The sequence below is a fragment of the Tribolium castaneum genome, chromosome 7 (genome assembly GCF_031307605.1).
Source record: "Tribolium castaneum strain GA2 chromosome 7, icTriCast1.1, whole genome shotgun sequence".
Taxonomy (NCBI): domain Eukaryota; kingdom Metazoa; phylum Arthropoda; class Insecta; order Coleoptera; family Tenebrionidae; genus Tribolium; species Tribolium castaneum.
In genome coordinates this window covers 4,908,879-4,927,157 of record NC_087400.1, presented here as the reverse complement: position 1 = coordinate 4,927,157, position 18,279 = coordinate 4,908,879, and the positions used below count along the sequence as shown (strand labels likewise).

Genomic DNA, 18,279 nt, shown 5'->3' with positions numbered 1-18,279 from the left:
GTGAATTGTGACTGTTACCTAACCTACGTATTTAATTAAATTTGTTACTTTTGTATTAAAACGTATTTTCTTGAATTGCGCGCCTTTCCTTGTGTCACGTGACACCATTAATCCAGTTCAGACGATGCGCTTTTGCGTAATTTGAAGCGCGCCCGGTTCCCATGAGGAGTTTTTGCGGAAAAGGAAGGGGATAATAACAAGCAATCAGCCTTAATGATTTATTGTCTACAAAAATTTACAACCGTAAAAGTGGCCACATAAGAAAAAATTGGCTTAAAAAATGCAATGTACACTTGATCCAATTAAAACTAGACTATTATTTACAACAGTTTGTACAAGTAAAAATTATAAACTTACCCTTTGATTAATTCAGCCGGACGAGAAATAAATAAATAAATTATAATAACTGTACGTTGGCAATACAGACGACGCTTCAATTTCAAACAAAGGAACATTACTCGAGATTTTACTTAACCTTCAGTAGTTTTTTCGTCATTTCGACTACGTCTTTAGGCACCGGAAGCGCGGCCATTTCTAGACTTTTGGTATATGGCATGGGCGTGTCAACGCCTGTCAGTCTGATCGCTGGTTGGTCTAAGTGGAAAAAGGCCTCGCTTTCCATAATTCTGGCCAAAATCTCGGCCCCGATCCCTGCCGAAGGCCACCCTTGCTCCACCGTAATCAAGTGATTCGTTTTAGCAACGGACGCAGTTATCGTATTGATGTCCAGAGGGCGCAACGATCGCAAATTGATCACTTCTGCTTCAATTCCTTTCGAGGAAAGTTCATTCGCTGCTTGAAGTGACGTTTCAACCGCCCGGGAGTGCGCCACAATCGTTATGTGTTTTCCTAAAAAAAAAAAAATATCGTGAAAACTTAAAATGTTAATGCTATGGCATGAAATTACAAATGGGCGTTACTTTTGGTTCAGTCTGTATAATGTCATTACACCAGATGTCAGTTAAAATTAACTAGACGCCCTCTGGTGACGACATACTGTACTTGCCGAAAACAGTAACGAAATTACTGTTAATTTCTTAAGATTCTGAGAGGGACAGTTTAATACACATTACTTTTAAATTTAATCAATTATTTAATTTTAAATCGAATTGGGGGAAAAAACCTGGGGGCTCTAAGATTTTACCTGGTCGCTCGATTTTCGCTTTGCCTATCGGTAGGACAAAATCGTTGGAAAGGGCCTGATCTGACATGGGGTACTGCACCCCGTACAAAATTTCGTTTTCGAGGAAAACCACGGGGTCAGGGTCCCGAATGGCGGCCTTGAGGAGCCCCTTGCAGTCTTCGGAATTGTAGGGGGAGATGACCTTGAGGCCTGGACAGTGTGCGTACCACGCGCCGTAGCACTGGGAATGTTGGGCGCCAACGCCGGCGGCAGCCCCATTGGGCCCCCGGAAGACAATGGGGACGTTGACGCGGCCCGCGGACATGTAGAAGGTCTTTCCCGCCGAGTTGATGATCTGGTCGATGGCTTGCATGGCGAAGTTGAACGTCATGTACTCGCAGACGGGGCGCAGGCCGGCCATGGCAGCCCCCACGGCGATTCCTGGGGGGCCAAAAATTAGTCCTTTAAACGAATCACTTTTAAGCAACAACCTGTGAACCCCATTTCTGTGATTGGCGTGTCGATGACTCGCTTATCGCCGTATTTCTTCCACAGCCCCCTTGTGACCTTGTAGGCGCCGTCGTACTGCGCCACCTCTTCGCCGATGATGAAAACCCGCTCATCGCGGGTCATTTCCTCGTCTAGGGCTGAATTTAGGGCGTCTCTGACTGTCATTTGTTTGGCAGATGCGATTTTTGACACTGAGAATTGTCTCCGGTGGAGGGCTTTTCCGGCCAAGTTCAAAAGACTAGTGGCTTTGATCGGTGCCATTTTTCTAAGGGTTGATTTTCTTAGTTGAGGGTGAAAATTTCTGATTATTTGACTTACCTGATTTGACAGTCAAGGTGATTAAGGTCGTGAAGGAGAATGAGAGGACCGAATAAACGTCGGTGTTGATTGTTAGGTTATTATCTCTTGAGCATTCGTTATACGTAATCGCACATGTGACGCTATCTTGGAGACATGCTCCTAGCGAGAGATCAAATCTGAGATTTTTGATAAAATTCGGATTTTTGAAGGTTAAGTTTGACAGGTTTCTCAATTTTTTGTAATTGAGGTTGTGGGCACTAGGGAGCAGAACATAACGTTGCAGGCAAACAATTATACACCGGAGGACAGTAAAAATAACCGTACTTTGTATGGCGCCAACATAAAATATTTTTTAAAGAATCTATTCATTCATATTCAATTTATTTTTGAATAAAATTCAAATTTTTCCATTTTTTTAAACAAAAATTAATTAAAAACACACATAATAATAATAATAATAATAATAATAATAATAATAATAATAATTTTTGTAGAAGCTTGAAAAATAATATCATATGTGTTTTCTATGAAGCTTTATATTTTAGTTTAGAGTTGTACCAGAAGCTAATATTTCTAACTTTTTTCAAGCAGTTTATTTTTTGACTCAATATTTTAATATTAAAATACTATTAGTATCCAGTTTGGCATGTTTATAACTATTATTAATAATAATTATTAAAGTAATAAATTACATTGGATAATTACTCCTAGGTCCTAAAAGTTTACAATGGTCTTCACTAATTCTGATTTGATTTTACAGGGTGTTTTACACAATTTTACAAAGTTTGCGTAAAATGACACCAAAAATATTATCCGTTCAGGATTGTTTTAAATTCTCAGAAGGCGTAGATATGTTTTTGTTAGGTTGGCTTCAGGTCCTGTCCTGTACTGTCTTTATGACGTTGTCTTGTCAAAAATTCGCTGTGTTGTCAGTTCTACTGCTTATTAATTTAAAATGTCGCTAATAATTTCTGTTGATAAGAAAGTATGTATCAAAGGATGCTTTGAAGGATGCAAGAAAGACAAACCCGACTTTTTTAACTAATGATAATGAGTAGAATAACAATAAAAACGTATTCAATTATTTATTTAAAAATAAATAAATATTTGTATCTAGTGTTTTGTGACTTGTATATTTGGTTACGTCCATTAAGCGCAGGCCTTGTAAAGTTACGTGAGACACCCTGTATATTAATCAGAGCCAAAAATTAAGTCTTTTGTTTGTCACTGAGCTACAAAAAAAATGTTTATAGATGGTAATTTTTAAAGTTTTTGAATCTGAAGCGATTTTTTAATTGAGTAATTTTTAGTAAAGGAAAAGAGAGCAGGATTTGCTATATTAATACTATAATTCATAATAAAATTTTAGCAAAACTGTGCTAAGACAACGTACAAAACAATCCAATAGTTTTATTTGTTGCATCTTAGGAAACTTCAAAATTATTATTATTATTATTATTATTATTATTATTATTATGATTATTATTATCATTATTATTATTATTATTATTATTATTGAGTTATTCTAAAAAAATATTTTTACTGCGACGATGTTAAATTATTTGTTGAAAAAATTAGGTGGATGGAAATTTTGCAAATTTTTTGAAAATTATTTTTTATTTATTACATTTTTTCAAACTTGCTGTGTACTCCAGTAATTACTCTTTAAAATTTAACTTCGGTATTGCCAACAAAAAGTTATTCTGGCACACTTTTTACTTGGTAATTTCGGTTTAATAAAATCCAAAGCGTCTTCGTTAGTTAAGTATTTTTTTAATTCTTACATTGTTATTAAAAATCGAAGTTATTAATTTTACTGACTAGTTTTAATTTTCGCATTGAATAAAAATTTTGAATGAATCCAAAAAATTAAAAACGACTGGTTCCTCACAATTATTATAATGGCCGACTTTTATGCAATCATATAGAAAAGTATAATTTTTGAATAAATCAAAATGTCTCAAGTGATTGTTTTTTCCCGTAATTATAATGACCGACCACCAACGGCCCAATCAAATTGCTTACAATTATTACAACAAATCATACGTGCTTTACGACAATTCATAAACGTTGAGTGTGTTCTTGTCACTTTGGTCACTTAGTTTTCATTGAACGGCAAAATTGGGACAATTAGAGGAAATAAATAAGGAATATTAAAATAAAGAACTTTTATTATAATTGAAAACGAATGTTCGAAATAAAAAAATTAAAAAATTTTTTTTTTTTGAAAAAACTTTTATTTAAAAGATGCACTAAAAAATAAAAATAATGCTTTTTTCGCTTGGAAATGAAGTAAGTATGCAAAATTTTAATTCATTGGGACAACGGGAACCCTTTCAGATTTGGCTCAAAAAATTTGAAACAGACATACAGACAACAAAGCAAGTTAAATAACAAATAATAATAATAAGTAGGTAAGTTTTTAAAAAATCTAAAATCTTGTACGATTGGAAAAAGGGGCGAAAACCGCTCGCTTCTGCCTATTGTCAAAAACATTATTTTTGATTCGACAAAATGAATTTGCATTTAAATCTGTTTATGTAATTACGACCGTTCACGTAAACAACTACAATGTCACATCGCTCTAAAATCCTCCGACATTGTTTTCGTTGTAAATCGCCAAAATCAATTAAGTATCAACTTTCACACATCATTTCGGAATATTATGCAAATGTAGCGCGACATTGACACGCTTGCGATACTCAAGTATCAATAACCCATTTGCGGGATGGATCTGTAATGGATTGGCACCCTTTTTGCGCGTTTTTCGACGACGCGCGATAACCATAAACTCCCCCACACAAACACACCCTGGTTCTAGAGCGTTTATTTAAAATTATATCCTTACATTTCATAGAAATCTAAACCTCCGTAAAACATGTTGGGGCTAACCGATGTACTTTCATTTCTGCCATCGTTGCGCGAGCTAAAACACCAAAAATTCCGAACAGAATGTCCAAAGAACCTAAACTAAACACGACCATGCATGTGACAGTGAATTAGTCTAAACACGAATAGCAAGTCAGGTCACCTACTGGACACTTTACAGGACAATATCAAAATATGCCGGCTCTGTCAATATAAACGATATTATATTATCACTGATATCACAATGCTCCCTTGACTTTACTAGAGTACGGTTCTGGAGCCAGCGACGAGGCAAGGTATTGCAAAATCTTGTCACTTTGGCAAAGTTATTGTCCGTTTAGACGATTGATTGTCCCGGCGCTGGCTCCTTGCAACATTAAGTCTAAGATATTACATTTTTAAAATCTGTTAAAATCATTGTGAACATCGACAAATTTCTGGAAACGTCAACATGATCCTTACATTTAACATTAAAATATCTTTGACTATTGTACTTAGGTATAAACTGATATTGTTCTAACGGGGCAGTTTAGATCTATACAGTATTAATAAGCGTTTCTTGGGTCAACTCTACACAAATGCTGTGTGTTTAGCGTCGTTATAGTCGGCAGCAGTGACACCCTATTTACACGATTATTTGTCAAACAATGAGCCTAATCTAAACACCAAACCAACGAAACCTCGCCTACAGTTTTGGAAAAATAGATCGTGTGTCTCTAGGTAAGCGTACGAAATCGAACGAAATAAGACACGCTGTAGGTGATGCTTACAATTAGATAAACCAAGTGTTTCCTAATCAGGTGCCTCCAAATCTATCAATTAAAGCTCATAGTTACCATAAGCTGTTTGAATAATTTCTGCCTTATTGTTCCACGAGTTACAAAATATTGATAAAATACGAATTTCTGTCGTGATCCTTCTATTCTTAATATTAACACCAAATTCGTCACAATTACAAGACTCAGTCCTTAAAAATTCTCAATTTGGTTGAGACAAAGACTTTCGTCGATTGAAACTTGAACCAGACCACCAGGTGGTGTCCATTTCCAGGACTTAAACACCTGTATTGTTGTAAATGTAGGAAACTGCGTTATCCTGCAGGGGTAATTTCCTAGTCGAGGAGTTGTTGTTGTAGAAATGCGACGATTTCCTCATGCTTGTTGAAGACGACATCATGGCCACCGTCTCGTAGTATCTGTTAAAGAAAAAAGGACATTTTTAGTTTTTTTTTAAACTTGAAATAAATTTGTTTTGCTAAAAATGGAAATATTTGACACTCTTTCTTAAATGAGTTTTAAACATCCTACAGTTGTGCTTAACCTTCCTAATTTAAGGTTGGACTATACTGAGAACGCAAAATTTGTAGTTGGATTTTTAAAACAACAATTGGATGTTGTTTCTAAACTAAGTCGTTACCTGAAAGGTCAGTTTGTACCTTATTTTAAGTATTTGTGACCGAGGTTAAACGAGTTTGTAAAATCGATTTAATTTATTTTTCTATTAAAAAAATTACGTCAAAATTGCATAAAAAAATAATAATATGGTAACTTTCTAAGGATTTTAGCAACAACATACATCAATAAAAAAAGTTAGTTTTACTTAATTAAAAATGAAATAAAAAAAACTAATTTTTTAGTCATTTTATTTTTTATTAAAATATGGTAGCTATTTTTTTATGGGCTATGTATATGACTTACTTGTAATACCGTATTTTTTCATACCATTTGAACTTCAAGTTTTCCACAAAAATTTAAATATCTAAATACAGATAAGAACTTGTCTGTAAGTTAATAAGTTTACTTAGGAACGACATACAATTGTAAAAAAAACATTTTGGTTATTATTTTTCTTGAAAATTGAGTTTCAATTTCCGCGTGAACGGTGAGCCCATCAGTATAGCTCCACTTTGAAATGAGATTTTTTTCAATTTTTTTATTAGTATTTAGTTTAAAATTATTAGGAACATGAAAATTTTCAATTTCTTAGTTATTTTATTTTATATATCTAGAGATTTTTTTTCTAAGGCTTCTGCTAATTAGTTACTTAATTTTCCCACAGTATTTCATATTATTCATTTTCTCAATTTTTTAGTTTTACTATTTTTTAATTTGTTTGTATTTCAGTTTTTAAGTTCTTTAGCTTTTCAGTTTCTTGTTTTTTTTATTTAGAATCTAATGTTGTAAGTGTTTTTTTCTGGTTCTATATTTTTTTCAGTTTCTCAGTTTTTCAGTAATTTTTAGTTTTTTGTGTTTTTATTTTGTCAGCGTTATAGTTTCTTTGTCGGTGTATGAACTGTTATTTTTGAAAATATGTATGAATACTTTAATTCTATATTCAATTATTTTTTAATTTTAAACAATTTTTGTATCATAAACTTTTTGTATCACCCTTGATTTTGGAATATTTATCTTTGGAATAAAAAAAATATTTTCGTAGAAGTGTCAAAGTTGCCGTGTTCGCAATTATTGTTAATTTTGATTTAAAAAATTTATTTATTCTAATGATTATAATTGTAATTAGTAATTTTTCCAAACCGATCCTTAGGTTTAGTGTAATAAGTTAAAAAAATGGTTTTCGTAAAAAATGACGTTCTGTGAGAAAGATGGGCTTTATAGCCAGTGTATTGGTGTTTCATTTGTTTTAGGAATGAGTAATTGACCAATAAAAATACGAAAATTATTTCGTACTTGTTTATCTGGCGCGCAAAAAATTTCAAGACGATTGAAGCGTTTGTCATTGGATATCGGGTGGGAGATTGCACTCCCAACTGTAAAACAGACCAATCACAAGGCGTTCACAACTGAGCAAAAAACTGTTGTTTGATTATTTTGCAAATGTCGGCCAAACCATCTGGAAATTCGGTGTTTTCTACGAAAATTACAAGTATTCTATTACACGTGGGTTCAAAAATCAATCGTGAATAAATTGTAGATCGATTTGTTTTTGATAAAGATTGATTCTCACAATTATTTCGTGTTTAACCTCAAACACTTTGCAAATTTTTCAGCAAAAACTCAATTGTTTCGCAAGATTCTCTCACAAAACCCAAAAATTTTCCAAATTAGGTCAATTGTTTTTATATTTTTTTAGTTATCAACTAAAATTTGCAATTTATGAGTAACTTTTTTGTTTAGGCAATTTAATGATTTTTGAGCAACAAAAACAAAAAATTGTGTGTTCCATTTAACTTTTTCAAGTTATTTAAGAAACTTTTTATTTTTTTATGTTTTTATTTGCGTTTTTGACAGTTTTAAAATTAAAACCGTTTAGTTTAAAATACTGTGATGTTTGTGCCGATATCGACTGCATCTTTTTACATTTTACTGTTTTAAAACTGGACCGGTACATTAAAATGAGTGGGCTTTCAAATTCTAGTAATACCAAAGTAATACCACAACTTCACAAGCATACAATTTGTACTATTAAATGATTATCTATAACAACTGTATACCAAATTTTAGAAAAATTGATTTAGTTTTAAAGATAAAAAATATAATCTGAATTTTTGAGGTATATACCTAACCTTTGGAGGCCAATAATTCTATAATTAAACGATTTTAGAAAAAAATAAAAAAAACATGGGTCAATTTATTTTAATCTTTTCTACATAGATAAACTGTTTGGCCACGGGAAAAACATTTCGAGGTTTCCAGATTTATTTTTGTACTGGTCGTCTTTAAGGCGGCCCTCGAGAACTGTCAAAATCAAACTGTCGTATCAAAAAAACATGTGTTAATATACTTTTTTATACTTTTATACATATCTTAAAATCAACAACAATTTTTAACCGGAAATCATTGTGGCGGCTCCAACTAGCAATAATTTCAAAAAAAATCTGGTGTTTAAAGAAAATTTTCTAAAGGTTATTTTTTCCTTGCTATTGCTAGTATCAGGTTCAATTTTCGCATGCATATTTACAATGATGTTGTTCATAAATGGTGTATTTTTTTCCGATCTGTGCAGTATCTTGCGTTTAGAATCCAAGTCTCAGATCAGCAGACCAAGAAAACGGATTCAATACTAAATAAAAAATGTGTAGTTTTGTGGGGAACTGATTTCTAATCATTTAATGTTTATTTTAAAAATTTATTGATTTTAATTACATATTATAATTGTAATTATTATTTTTATTATTTTTTATTTAATTGTGTGAAAGTCTTACTTTTGTAGGATTCTTAGTTTTTGTGTAATAAATAACAAAAAAACTGTGTTTTCATCAGAAGAAATCAAACTATTTACAAAAATTAAGCAGAATCCACTATTTTATTTGCACCTAAGACGAAATCCTGTTTTGTAAAAAAGACCGGTCCTTAAACCAGTTTGCTAGTGTTTTATTTGTTCCTAGAGTGAATAAAAATAAAAAAATTACTTCTTACTTATTTAACACACAAAAAACTGCGTTTGTCATTGGATATCGGAGGAATACTGCACTCCCAACTGTAAAAAGACCAATAATAACGCGTTCAATACTGAACAAAAATTTTGAATTTCGTTGTTTTTCAAGAAAATTAATGATTACTTATAACAATGACTGTGTGAAAATATTTTGTTATAATTTGTATATTTAGGGTAACTTTGGGAGGCCAGTACCCGTAATTCCATAATAAAACGTTTTTATATACAGGGTGCTCAAAAACTGGAGCACTAACTCAGTGGTACGTTATTAAGAAGCAAGTGCAGATTACGGGAAAAATGTTGAAAAAATTCCTAAACTCATATGTAAAAAAATCTGGAGCTACAAACTTATTGTGTTAACTTCTTTAGTTTTCATTATTTTTTTATGTTTTTATATTTCATACCAGGTAATCGTCCCGTAACAAAACGATGAATAATTATTTATAAATCTACTATCAGATTTTAGCAGTTTTTTTAATTTAAAAAAATTAAAATTCATCCACAAAATCACAATGTGTAGATGTGCCAACACTGGGAATTATTTCCTAGGAAACCGTTTCAAAAATAAATTATTTTTATTCGGAAATAAAATTAACTAGACGCCCTCTGGTAATGACTTTTGAACTATGTCGAAAACAGTAAAAAAATTTTCGTAATGCCACATTTAACTGACATTTAATGAATTGTTCAACAATTTTGCGTGTATAGTGCTAATTACTTACAATAGAAAGAATTACTTTAAAAGTACGTGGTGGTAAATACTAGCGTTGACTTTGGTTCTGTAGTTTTTCGTGGTATAAAGTGTTTATTGTTGGAACTTGAAAGTGGATAAAAAGTGAAAAATATTTAAATTTTAATTACAGTCTTATCAAACAGTTGCCTAATTAAAGATTATAAGTAATGGATCACAGCGAACACAAAGTTTGGCTCAAGAAACCAATAAATTAGTGAAGTGTTATGAATTTTAGGTTAGAATTTTCCACTGAAAAAATCATGAAATGCTGCGGTAAATCTACAAAACTACAATAAAGATTAACAACTGCTGATATATTAAAACGTAAATTATGCCAAAAGGTAGGCTTTTCAATGTCTTTGTGATAATTTTCCAATAAAGAAAGTGAACCAAACAGTCATTCGTTATTCGTGTTTTTCTCGTCATCTCTCATTTGTCAACATAAGTTTCTTGCATCAAAGATGCAATAATCATTCCGCATAGGCAATGTAATAATTGTGAAGCACCAAAATTCGCACAACGCTCAAAATATCCGAATAAACATTTTCCCGCCATTTATGGTTACTGTTTTCGACCTAGCTCAGTGGCGCCCCCAACGGTAATTTTACTTCCGAATTGTCGCTCAAATTCTATTGCGATCATGACTGTTAGACAACGTTGCCACATATTATTTATCTAAAATACGTTATTTATCAATAACTTTAATACAAATGATTTTTTTACTATTTTTACCTTTATATGTAACCAGTTCTCTACCACACACCATTGAGTTGGTGCGCCAGTTTTTGAGCACACTGTATATAAAAAAAATTAAAAATATGAGTCAATTTATTTTTTTAATGTTTAATCTGTGGTTAGGACACTCTGTATAGATTAATTGTTGGGTAACCGACATGTCTTGAAAAACACTATAATTCGTATTTTTTAATTTTTGCTTAAGTTTGTTCAAACAATAATAAATTATTATTATCACCGACTTCTATCTTTGTTTTTAACCCGTATACCCACCTCAACCTGCCGCAGCACCTCCTGCTCTTGATGATGGCAACAAAGCCCCTTCTGAACTTCTTGTTGAAGAAGGCGTACAAGATGGGGTTAATGCACGAGTTGGAGGCCCCCAGCCACTGCGCGATGGGGGTGGCGATGGGGAGGATCTCCTCCTCCCAGGCCTCGATGTGCCCCCCGAACTTGATCCTGGCGAAAATGACGTACAAGGGCAGCCAGGACAAGATGAAGAGGATGACGACGGCGACGAGCATTTTGACCACTTTCACTTTGGATTTCTGCTGCATGCGCTCCATCTGCGCGTCCTTGGTGTCGGTGGGAATGTGGCGGCGCCAGACCTTGATCCAGATGAGGACGTAGCACATGGTGATGAGGATCATGGGCAGGATGTAGCAGAAGACCATGTTGGCGATGAGGAAGTAGAGGGCGCCGTCCATGTTCGCAGGCCACACTTCGATGCACAGTTGGACGTCGGGGGCGTCGTTGAAGACGGCCACCAAGTCGAAGAAGATTGCCCAAGGGATGGTCGTTGTCAGAGCGATGAACCAGATGATGACGATCATGAGGCGGGCACGCTTTTTCGTTATTTGGCATTTGAGAGGCCACCAGATTGCCAGAAATCTGCAACAAATCAATTGCGGGAATTAATATTTGTTACAAAACCAAATATGTTCCTAATCAAGCTAATAAAGTAGCGGTGTGTTATGTTTATAATTAAAACAATGCAATTTCGAATTTGCATAGGTATTTGCACTAACGAGGCTTGGATGGAATTTCTAAATTCTGAATTATTTGTGCGATGTTTTTACTAGAGAATTTTTAATTTACATACCATGCAAAATAATCCGGGGAATCGATTGGCATTAAGAAAATTACCAAATTCTCAACAGTTTTTAAGTTATGAATTTTTTATAATTTTACCAATTTTTGCTTTTATTTGCAGTTTGCTCGAAACCTATTAGTCGGAGAACAATAATCTTTTTTGAAAAAAATAGATTATGAAAAGAGCTTTCTAACGATAATACACTTCATGGGGTTATTTCTAATAGTTTCGGAGTTATTGCTTGATACCCAGAATCAACCAAAATTGCGACAAAAATTGCAAAAATTAAAACTCTAAAAATCGAAGCCATTAATTTTTTTTACTTTTAACAACTCTAGGGGGTTGTTAAGGCATATATTAGTCCAAAAAACTATGATAGAACGAGTTTAAAAAAAATAATTTTTTCACTTTCTTGAAGGTAAGTGTATTACTTAGGAAATTTTAGCAAAAAAAATCAAATATTTAAATTCCGTGAAAAGTTGGTATAATACTGAAAATGAGCCGCTGAATTCAATGGAACAAACCGCATTGCTCTATGACTTCTAGTTTTTGAGTTATGAATTTTTTTGTTGAATAAAACTTTTCACCATAAATAATGGCTACGCTAAATTTTGGACAAAAAATTTTAAATTTTTTATTTTTGTGAAAAATTGGTATAATATGTAAAATGAGCCGTAGAATTTAATAGAACAAACCGCATTGCTCTACGACTTTTAGTTTTTGAATTATAAATTTTTTTAGTGAAAAACTTTGATCGCCTCTGTAGCCGGAACCGTTGCCCGGAGCGGCTCCGGGTTTGGTCGAAAAAATAGATAAAAATAAGCGCTATGAGATGGATTTTTGTTTGTTGCTCTAAGTTTTACAGTTTCCGAGAAAAACGCAAAAAAAGGTTTCCATTTTCACTTTTTTTCAATTTTCAACCACCAATTACGGCGAAACTATTAGAGTTATCGAGAAACGGAAAAATGGAGGACAACCGGAATAAAAAACTCTACAAAATAGCATAGGACTCAAGGCGATATCTCGCAAAAAAATTTCAAATTTTAAACGCCCATTACGGCCAAACTAAAAGAGCTAGGAGAAAACGCTTTTTTCTATCGGAAAGAGCACATCAAAATCTATAAAATAGAATCGGTTTTATTTGATTTTGAGACACTTTAAAAATTGACCGATTTCTAACGGGGGGGTGTCAACTTTTTTTTAATTATTTTTATTTTCTCATTTACGGCTAAACTATTTTAAAAAGTGGAACTATTTTGATCTATACCTATGCAAAATGATCCGGGGAATCGATTGGAATCAAGAAAAGCGCCAAATTCCCAATAGTTTTTTAGTTATGAATTTTTGAGTATATGATCTAATTTTTGCTTTTATTTGCATTTTCTCGAAAACTATAAGTCGGACAACAATATTTTTTTTGCAAATGATAGATCATTAAAAGGGCTTTCCAACGATAATACACTTTATGGGGTTATCTCTAATAGTTCCGGAGCTATTGCTCGAGAAATGTTCCGGGTACCCAAAATCGACAAAAACTGCGATAAAAATTGAAAAAATCAAACATCAGAAAATCAAATATATAGACTTTTTGTAGACTTTTAACAACTTTTGTGGGTTGTTAAGACATGTAGAAGTCCATAAAAATTTACTGGAGTGAGTTTAAAAAAAATATTTTTTTTCACATCTTTGAAGGTAAGTGTATTTATTATTCGGGAAATTTTAGCAAAAAAATTAAAAATTTTAAATCTCGTGAAAAGTTGGTATAGTACAGAAAATGAGCCGCTGCATTCATTGGAACAAACCGCATTGCTCTACGACTTTTAGTTTTTGAGTTATGAATTGTTTTGTTGAATAAAATTGTCCACCATAATCTCTCTCTCTGAGCAATTACAATTTAATTTTCTTAAATTTAAAATTATACCCAAGTAAATGTAGAATGTTTTTGCTGTTGCATTTTTATTCTTGTAAATCTGATATTACGTTAATCAGTTGGTATTACATTTCTATGTAAAATAACTTTTAAAAATTTTATAATCGGGCACAGTTGCAATAATTTTGATTCTTTTGATTTATTAACTACGAAATTTTCTGGGTGATCTTGAAATGTCAGGAATTTTTTGTCTCAGAACAACTAGATTTTATTTATATTTTTGTAGGGAGATTTATATTTTAATCAGCTTTCGGTTCAATGTTCCAGTTAAAAATTACCCGGAACATCGATTAGTTCACATTGTTTTAGTATCTGACAAAACAATAAATGTCAGCAACTGGTTTAGAGTTACAAGAGATCAAATTAAAAACGAATTTTATTTACACGAGTTTACAAAAATGCAGTGACAATGGACAGAAACAATGAAATAATTTAATCGTTAATACAATTTTTTTCTGATTTTTATAAAATTATAAAACTTCTGCCTATTTGGAGTTGTAGATTAAATTAATTAATTAATTAAATAAACACCAATCGGTCCATTTTTCGAAAGTTTTTTCTTCCGGACTGCCGCTCCGGTGACACATTGACCGTGGCGGAGCCTCCGAACCGCAATTAATGCTGATCGAGTTTCCATAACCGGCGCTTAAAAAGAGATTTGTTAAAATCGAAGACAGATGGAATCTCTCCTGATCGAGTGTTCCGTCCGAGGAACTAAATTCAATTTGGCAAACCGTTTTGCGATAAAAATCGCTCCGGTTGTAAATTAAGTTTACATCCTCTTATTGTGGAGGATCTTGGAAGGCTGTCAAGTGCGTAGGCGTTGTGAATTAACTGTTGTTTAGTTTTAACCTATTTTAGTAGATTAGGCCGGGATTCGAGCGATTTTACTAATCTTAAAGGGAATAATTCCGGTCGCCATGTGCACGTAATGCCAGCCCGGCAGATTCCTGAAAGGATTAATTCGTTAAGGTTTATCCTGATTGGATCGAAATTGAACTTGAACTTAACTGACCTCTGCGAATTTTTACTGTAGGTTCGGGAATAATCCCTTGATTGTTGTACATGTTCCCGAATCCCGCACACGCTCTATTAGAAAATTAATGCAAATTTATTCCAACCGGAGAATCAATCCGTCATTAGCATTAAAATATTTAAATCTCCGGGAATAATTTATAAACTGATAATTGGACGAAGCGATCAATTCCTGAGGACAAGGACGAGTAGTGATAGTAACCTTCCGGTTATTTTTCCCGCCCGCCAAAATTCCGGGCCCTTTCCGGGCAAATCCCCAATCGCACTTAAGACGAGACTGGACCTAATTTCGCTGACCTTGGCTATTCAGACTGACCGTGAAAATCTCTCTTCATTCGCTTCATTTCCGACAATCTTTTAATCCCTTTTGCTCGGCCGACTTTGTTGTTTATGCTAACCCTTCGTACGGTTTTCTTTCACTCCAATAATCGTAAATAATTTCGACTTAGGCACGTCGGAGACGAAATTTGTGACGTGATATTGTTGAAGGGGTACGTGGTCGTTAAGAGGAAAAAAAAACGAAAAACTTTTTTTCAACTTTTGGGCGATATCTCGCAAAAATTTTTGAATTTTCAAACGCCGATTACGGACAAACTAAAAGAGCTAGGAGAAAGCGCTTTTTTCCATCGGAAAGAACACATCAAAATCTATAAGATAGAATCGGTTTTATTTGATTTTGAAACACTTTAAAAATTGGCCGATTTTAAGGGGGGGGGTGTTAACTTTTTTGAATTTTTTTTATTTTCTTATTTACGGGTAAACTATTCTAAAAAGTGGAACTATTTTGATTCATACCTATGCAAAATGATCGAGGAAATTGATTGGCATCAAGAAAATTGCCAAATTCCCAATAGTTTTTTAGTTATGAATTTTTTAAAATTTTACAAAATTTTGCACTTATCTGCAATTTGCTCAAAAACTATTAGTCGGAGAACAATAATTTTTTTTGAAAAAAATAGATAATTAAAAGAGCTTTCCAACGATAATACACTTTATGGGGTTATCTCTAATAGTTCCGGAGCTATTGCTTGAGAAATGTTCAGGGTACCCAAAATCGACAAAAATTGAAAAAATCAAACATTAAAAAATCGAACATATGGACTTTTTGTGGGCTTTTAACAAATTTTGTGGGTTTTTAAGACATGTAGAAGTCCATAAAAATTTACTGGAGTGAAAATCTCTCCTCATTCGCTTCATTTCCGACAATCTTTTAATCCCTTTTGCTCGGCCGACTTTGTTGTTTATGCTAACCCTTCGTACGTTTTTGTTTCACTCTAATAATCGTAAATAATTTCGACTTAGGCACGTCGGAGACGAAATTTGTGACGTGATATTGTTGAAGGAGTACGTGGTCGTTAAGCGGAAAAAAAAAACGAAAAAAGGAAAGTGTCAAATAATGAAATAATAAATTGGCGGTGCTGAAAAGGGGCTCCGAAATTGAATCCGAGATGGTGGAAGGTTTTAAATAAAAGGGATAGAGGCAGTGTTTCGGGCTAAGCAAAGTTATGTGTTTTGGGTTGTGAGCGAAATGGACAGGTGATGGCGTGAATTACTAAGCAGTTTATTTTAATAAAATAAATGTCAAAGATTTTTTATACTTCTAGCAATCTATTTTTTTAAAGTTAAAATACAGAAATCTGGTGTCAATACGTTTAACTATTTATGTTTTCCCTTAATTACTTCTAAACTCCGTACGTACATAATCTGTTATTGTCCTCACGGGACTGTTTAAATCTACCTACTTGTACATGAGTGTATGAAATATGAATAAATGTCTCTGGGGTCAGTTCTAAAACACAAATGTTATCTGTTTGTGCTTCTCATTACATTATAAATATAGTTTGGCAGAAATGACCTTTCCTTCATACCTTTTATCTATTTGTAGCACAAACGGTTTCAGTGAAGTTTAATAAGGTTAAGCAGTATTTATCTTCTTCAAACTTAGAAGTTTGAATAAAAAAGAAAGTATTTTTAAAGTCTTGTTTAAGGTAAAGACTACATTTACTTTTTATAGCTATAAAAGCCATTTCCGTGTTTATTTTAAATTTATTTTGAAATTAAAACCATGGGTATATATATATACCATATATATATATATATATATATATATATATATATATATATATATATATATATATATATATATATATATATATATATATATCTCATAAAGAATCTTTTGCTAAAAAATTTAAAAAAATGGTTATTTTTTTCTATACATTTGCTTGTGGTTTGGCTTTATATCAAAACAACGGCGATTTTTCTTTTTAATCTGGAATTTAAATTAAGAAGCAAAGAATCGCTTCAACTGATTTGTTGTATTTCTTTTTTTTGTTAATTCATTGCGCGCTAATATTTTTTTGTTCTGTCACTATTTTATTATATTTTTGAGTTTTAATTTTCAGATTTTTTTTACAAAATTTGACTTGTTTACAGAAATTTTTTACAAACTGGCTTAAAACGATCTGAAAAAGGACCATTTATTTAATTTAAGGTTACATTTGCCTTACAAATAAGTTTTTTATTTTATTTTTTGAACTTTTTTATACCTAGATACTAAAAAGATTAAGGAGAGTAGATTGCTTTTAAAATAATTAAAATTGGCGTCATATTTTAAAAAACAGTTACGTTATAAATTTTGAAATATATTTCAAAGTGTAGTATTTATGAAAATAAAATCGGTCAATTCGAAAATTTTTTAAGTATTGACAGTGGTAAATTTTATGCATTATATTAAACTCACTCTGTACAAAAAACGTTAAAGCAAAAGTAAGTTTTAACGATCTTGTAAATAAAACATTATTTTTTAAGCCAAGGAAAACATTCCACCTTGCTTTGAGTGCAAAAGTGTACCAATTATGGTGAAAAAAATTACTCGTGTATGATTGCAGACAAATGGTAATTATAAATAAATATAAAAAAAAATAAAAAAATAAAACAATAAGTATAAAATAACAAATTTTGAGAAAAATTTTACATGAACACTCTAGATACGAGGTGACCCACGTAAGTATTTTTATTTTTAACATTTATTTTATGCATAAATGCGAAAAACAGTATACATGGTGTTCCGTCTAAACCCTACATTAGAAGTATTAAAAGTTTTAATAAAGATATTTATCTGAAAGTAGGTACTCAGTCAAGTTCTGCTCAATGAAAATATTTTCAAGATGGCATATTTTCTGGTTATACTGGAAGTCGCTTTTAACTTTTTTATTTTAAATGGAAAGCTATTTTTTTACTGCGTTTTTGGATTAGTTGAATTATTTTAGGAGAGTTTTTATCAGCTTTTCCTATACCTAAGTTTAACCGTTTTTGAGATAATTAGGTTTTTTTGAAAATTTTTGGATGTGCACCTGTCACTTAAAAAATCGGTAACTCGCTTAGTTTTAAAGATTTCGAAATCATATTTAGAGAATTAAAAAAGAAGGCTTATATCTGTTCTTCAGTGTGTTCAAAATTGAAAATTAAGTTAATAAACCCAAAAATTTTAAGGTTAAGTTTGGACAACTTCAAGTACCCATAACTTGATTTTTTTAAATAGGATGTCCCAATTT

General features: G+C 32.3%; 2 protein-coding genes across 2 annotated transcripts in view; both read right to left on the bottom strand.

The window, feature by feature from the left end:
* Positions 1–204: 204 nt before the first annotated feature.
* On the bottom strand, positions 205–2,194 carry Pdhb (Pyruvate dehydrogenase E1 beta subunit). The gene is made up of 4 exons (XM_965070.4): positions 1,952–2,194; positions 1,615–1,898; positions 1,145–1,564; positions 205–849 (listed from the first exon to the last, which is right to left on the bottom strand). The coding sequence occupies exons 2-4, from the start codon at positions 1,892–1,894 to the stop codon at positions 467–469; spliced, it is 1,083 nt and encodes a 360-aa protein (XP_970163.1). The 5' UTR covers positions 1,895–1,898; positions 1,952–2,194; the 3' UTR covers positions 205–466.
* Positions 2,195–4,745: 2,551 nt separating this feature from the next.
* LOC658772 (SIFamide receptor) overlaps positions 4,746–18,279 on the bottom strand; it is a 79,741-nt gene continuing 66,207 nt past the window's right edge. Inside the window, exons 3-4 of the mRNA XM_965132.4 lie at positions 10,938–11,555; positions 4,746–5,996 (exon numbers count right to left, since the gene is read on the bottom strand). Coding sequence (XP_970225.1) covers positions 5,855–5,996; positions 10,938–11,555 — 760 coding nt within the window. The 3' untranslated portion in view covers positions 4,746–5,854. The remainder of the gene's footprint in view (positions 5,997–10,937; positions 11,556–18,279) is intronic.

Excerpts from the sequence above, each read along its gene's own strand:
- Pdhb (XM_965070.4), bottom strand. The coding sequence starts at position 1,894 with ATGGCACCGATCAAAGCCACTAGTCTTTTGAACTTGGCCGGAAAAGCC. Across the intron at positions 1,565-1,614 it reads CACAGAAATGGGGTTCACAG|GAATCGCCGTGGGGGCTGCC; the intron begins GTTGTTGCTTAA and ends TTGGCCCCCCAG. Across the intron at positions 850-1,144 it reads AGCGAAAATCGAGCGACCAG|GAAAACACATAACGATTGTG; the intron begins GTAAAATCTTAG and ends TTTTTTTTTTAG.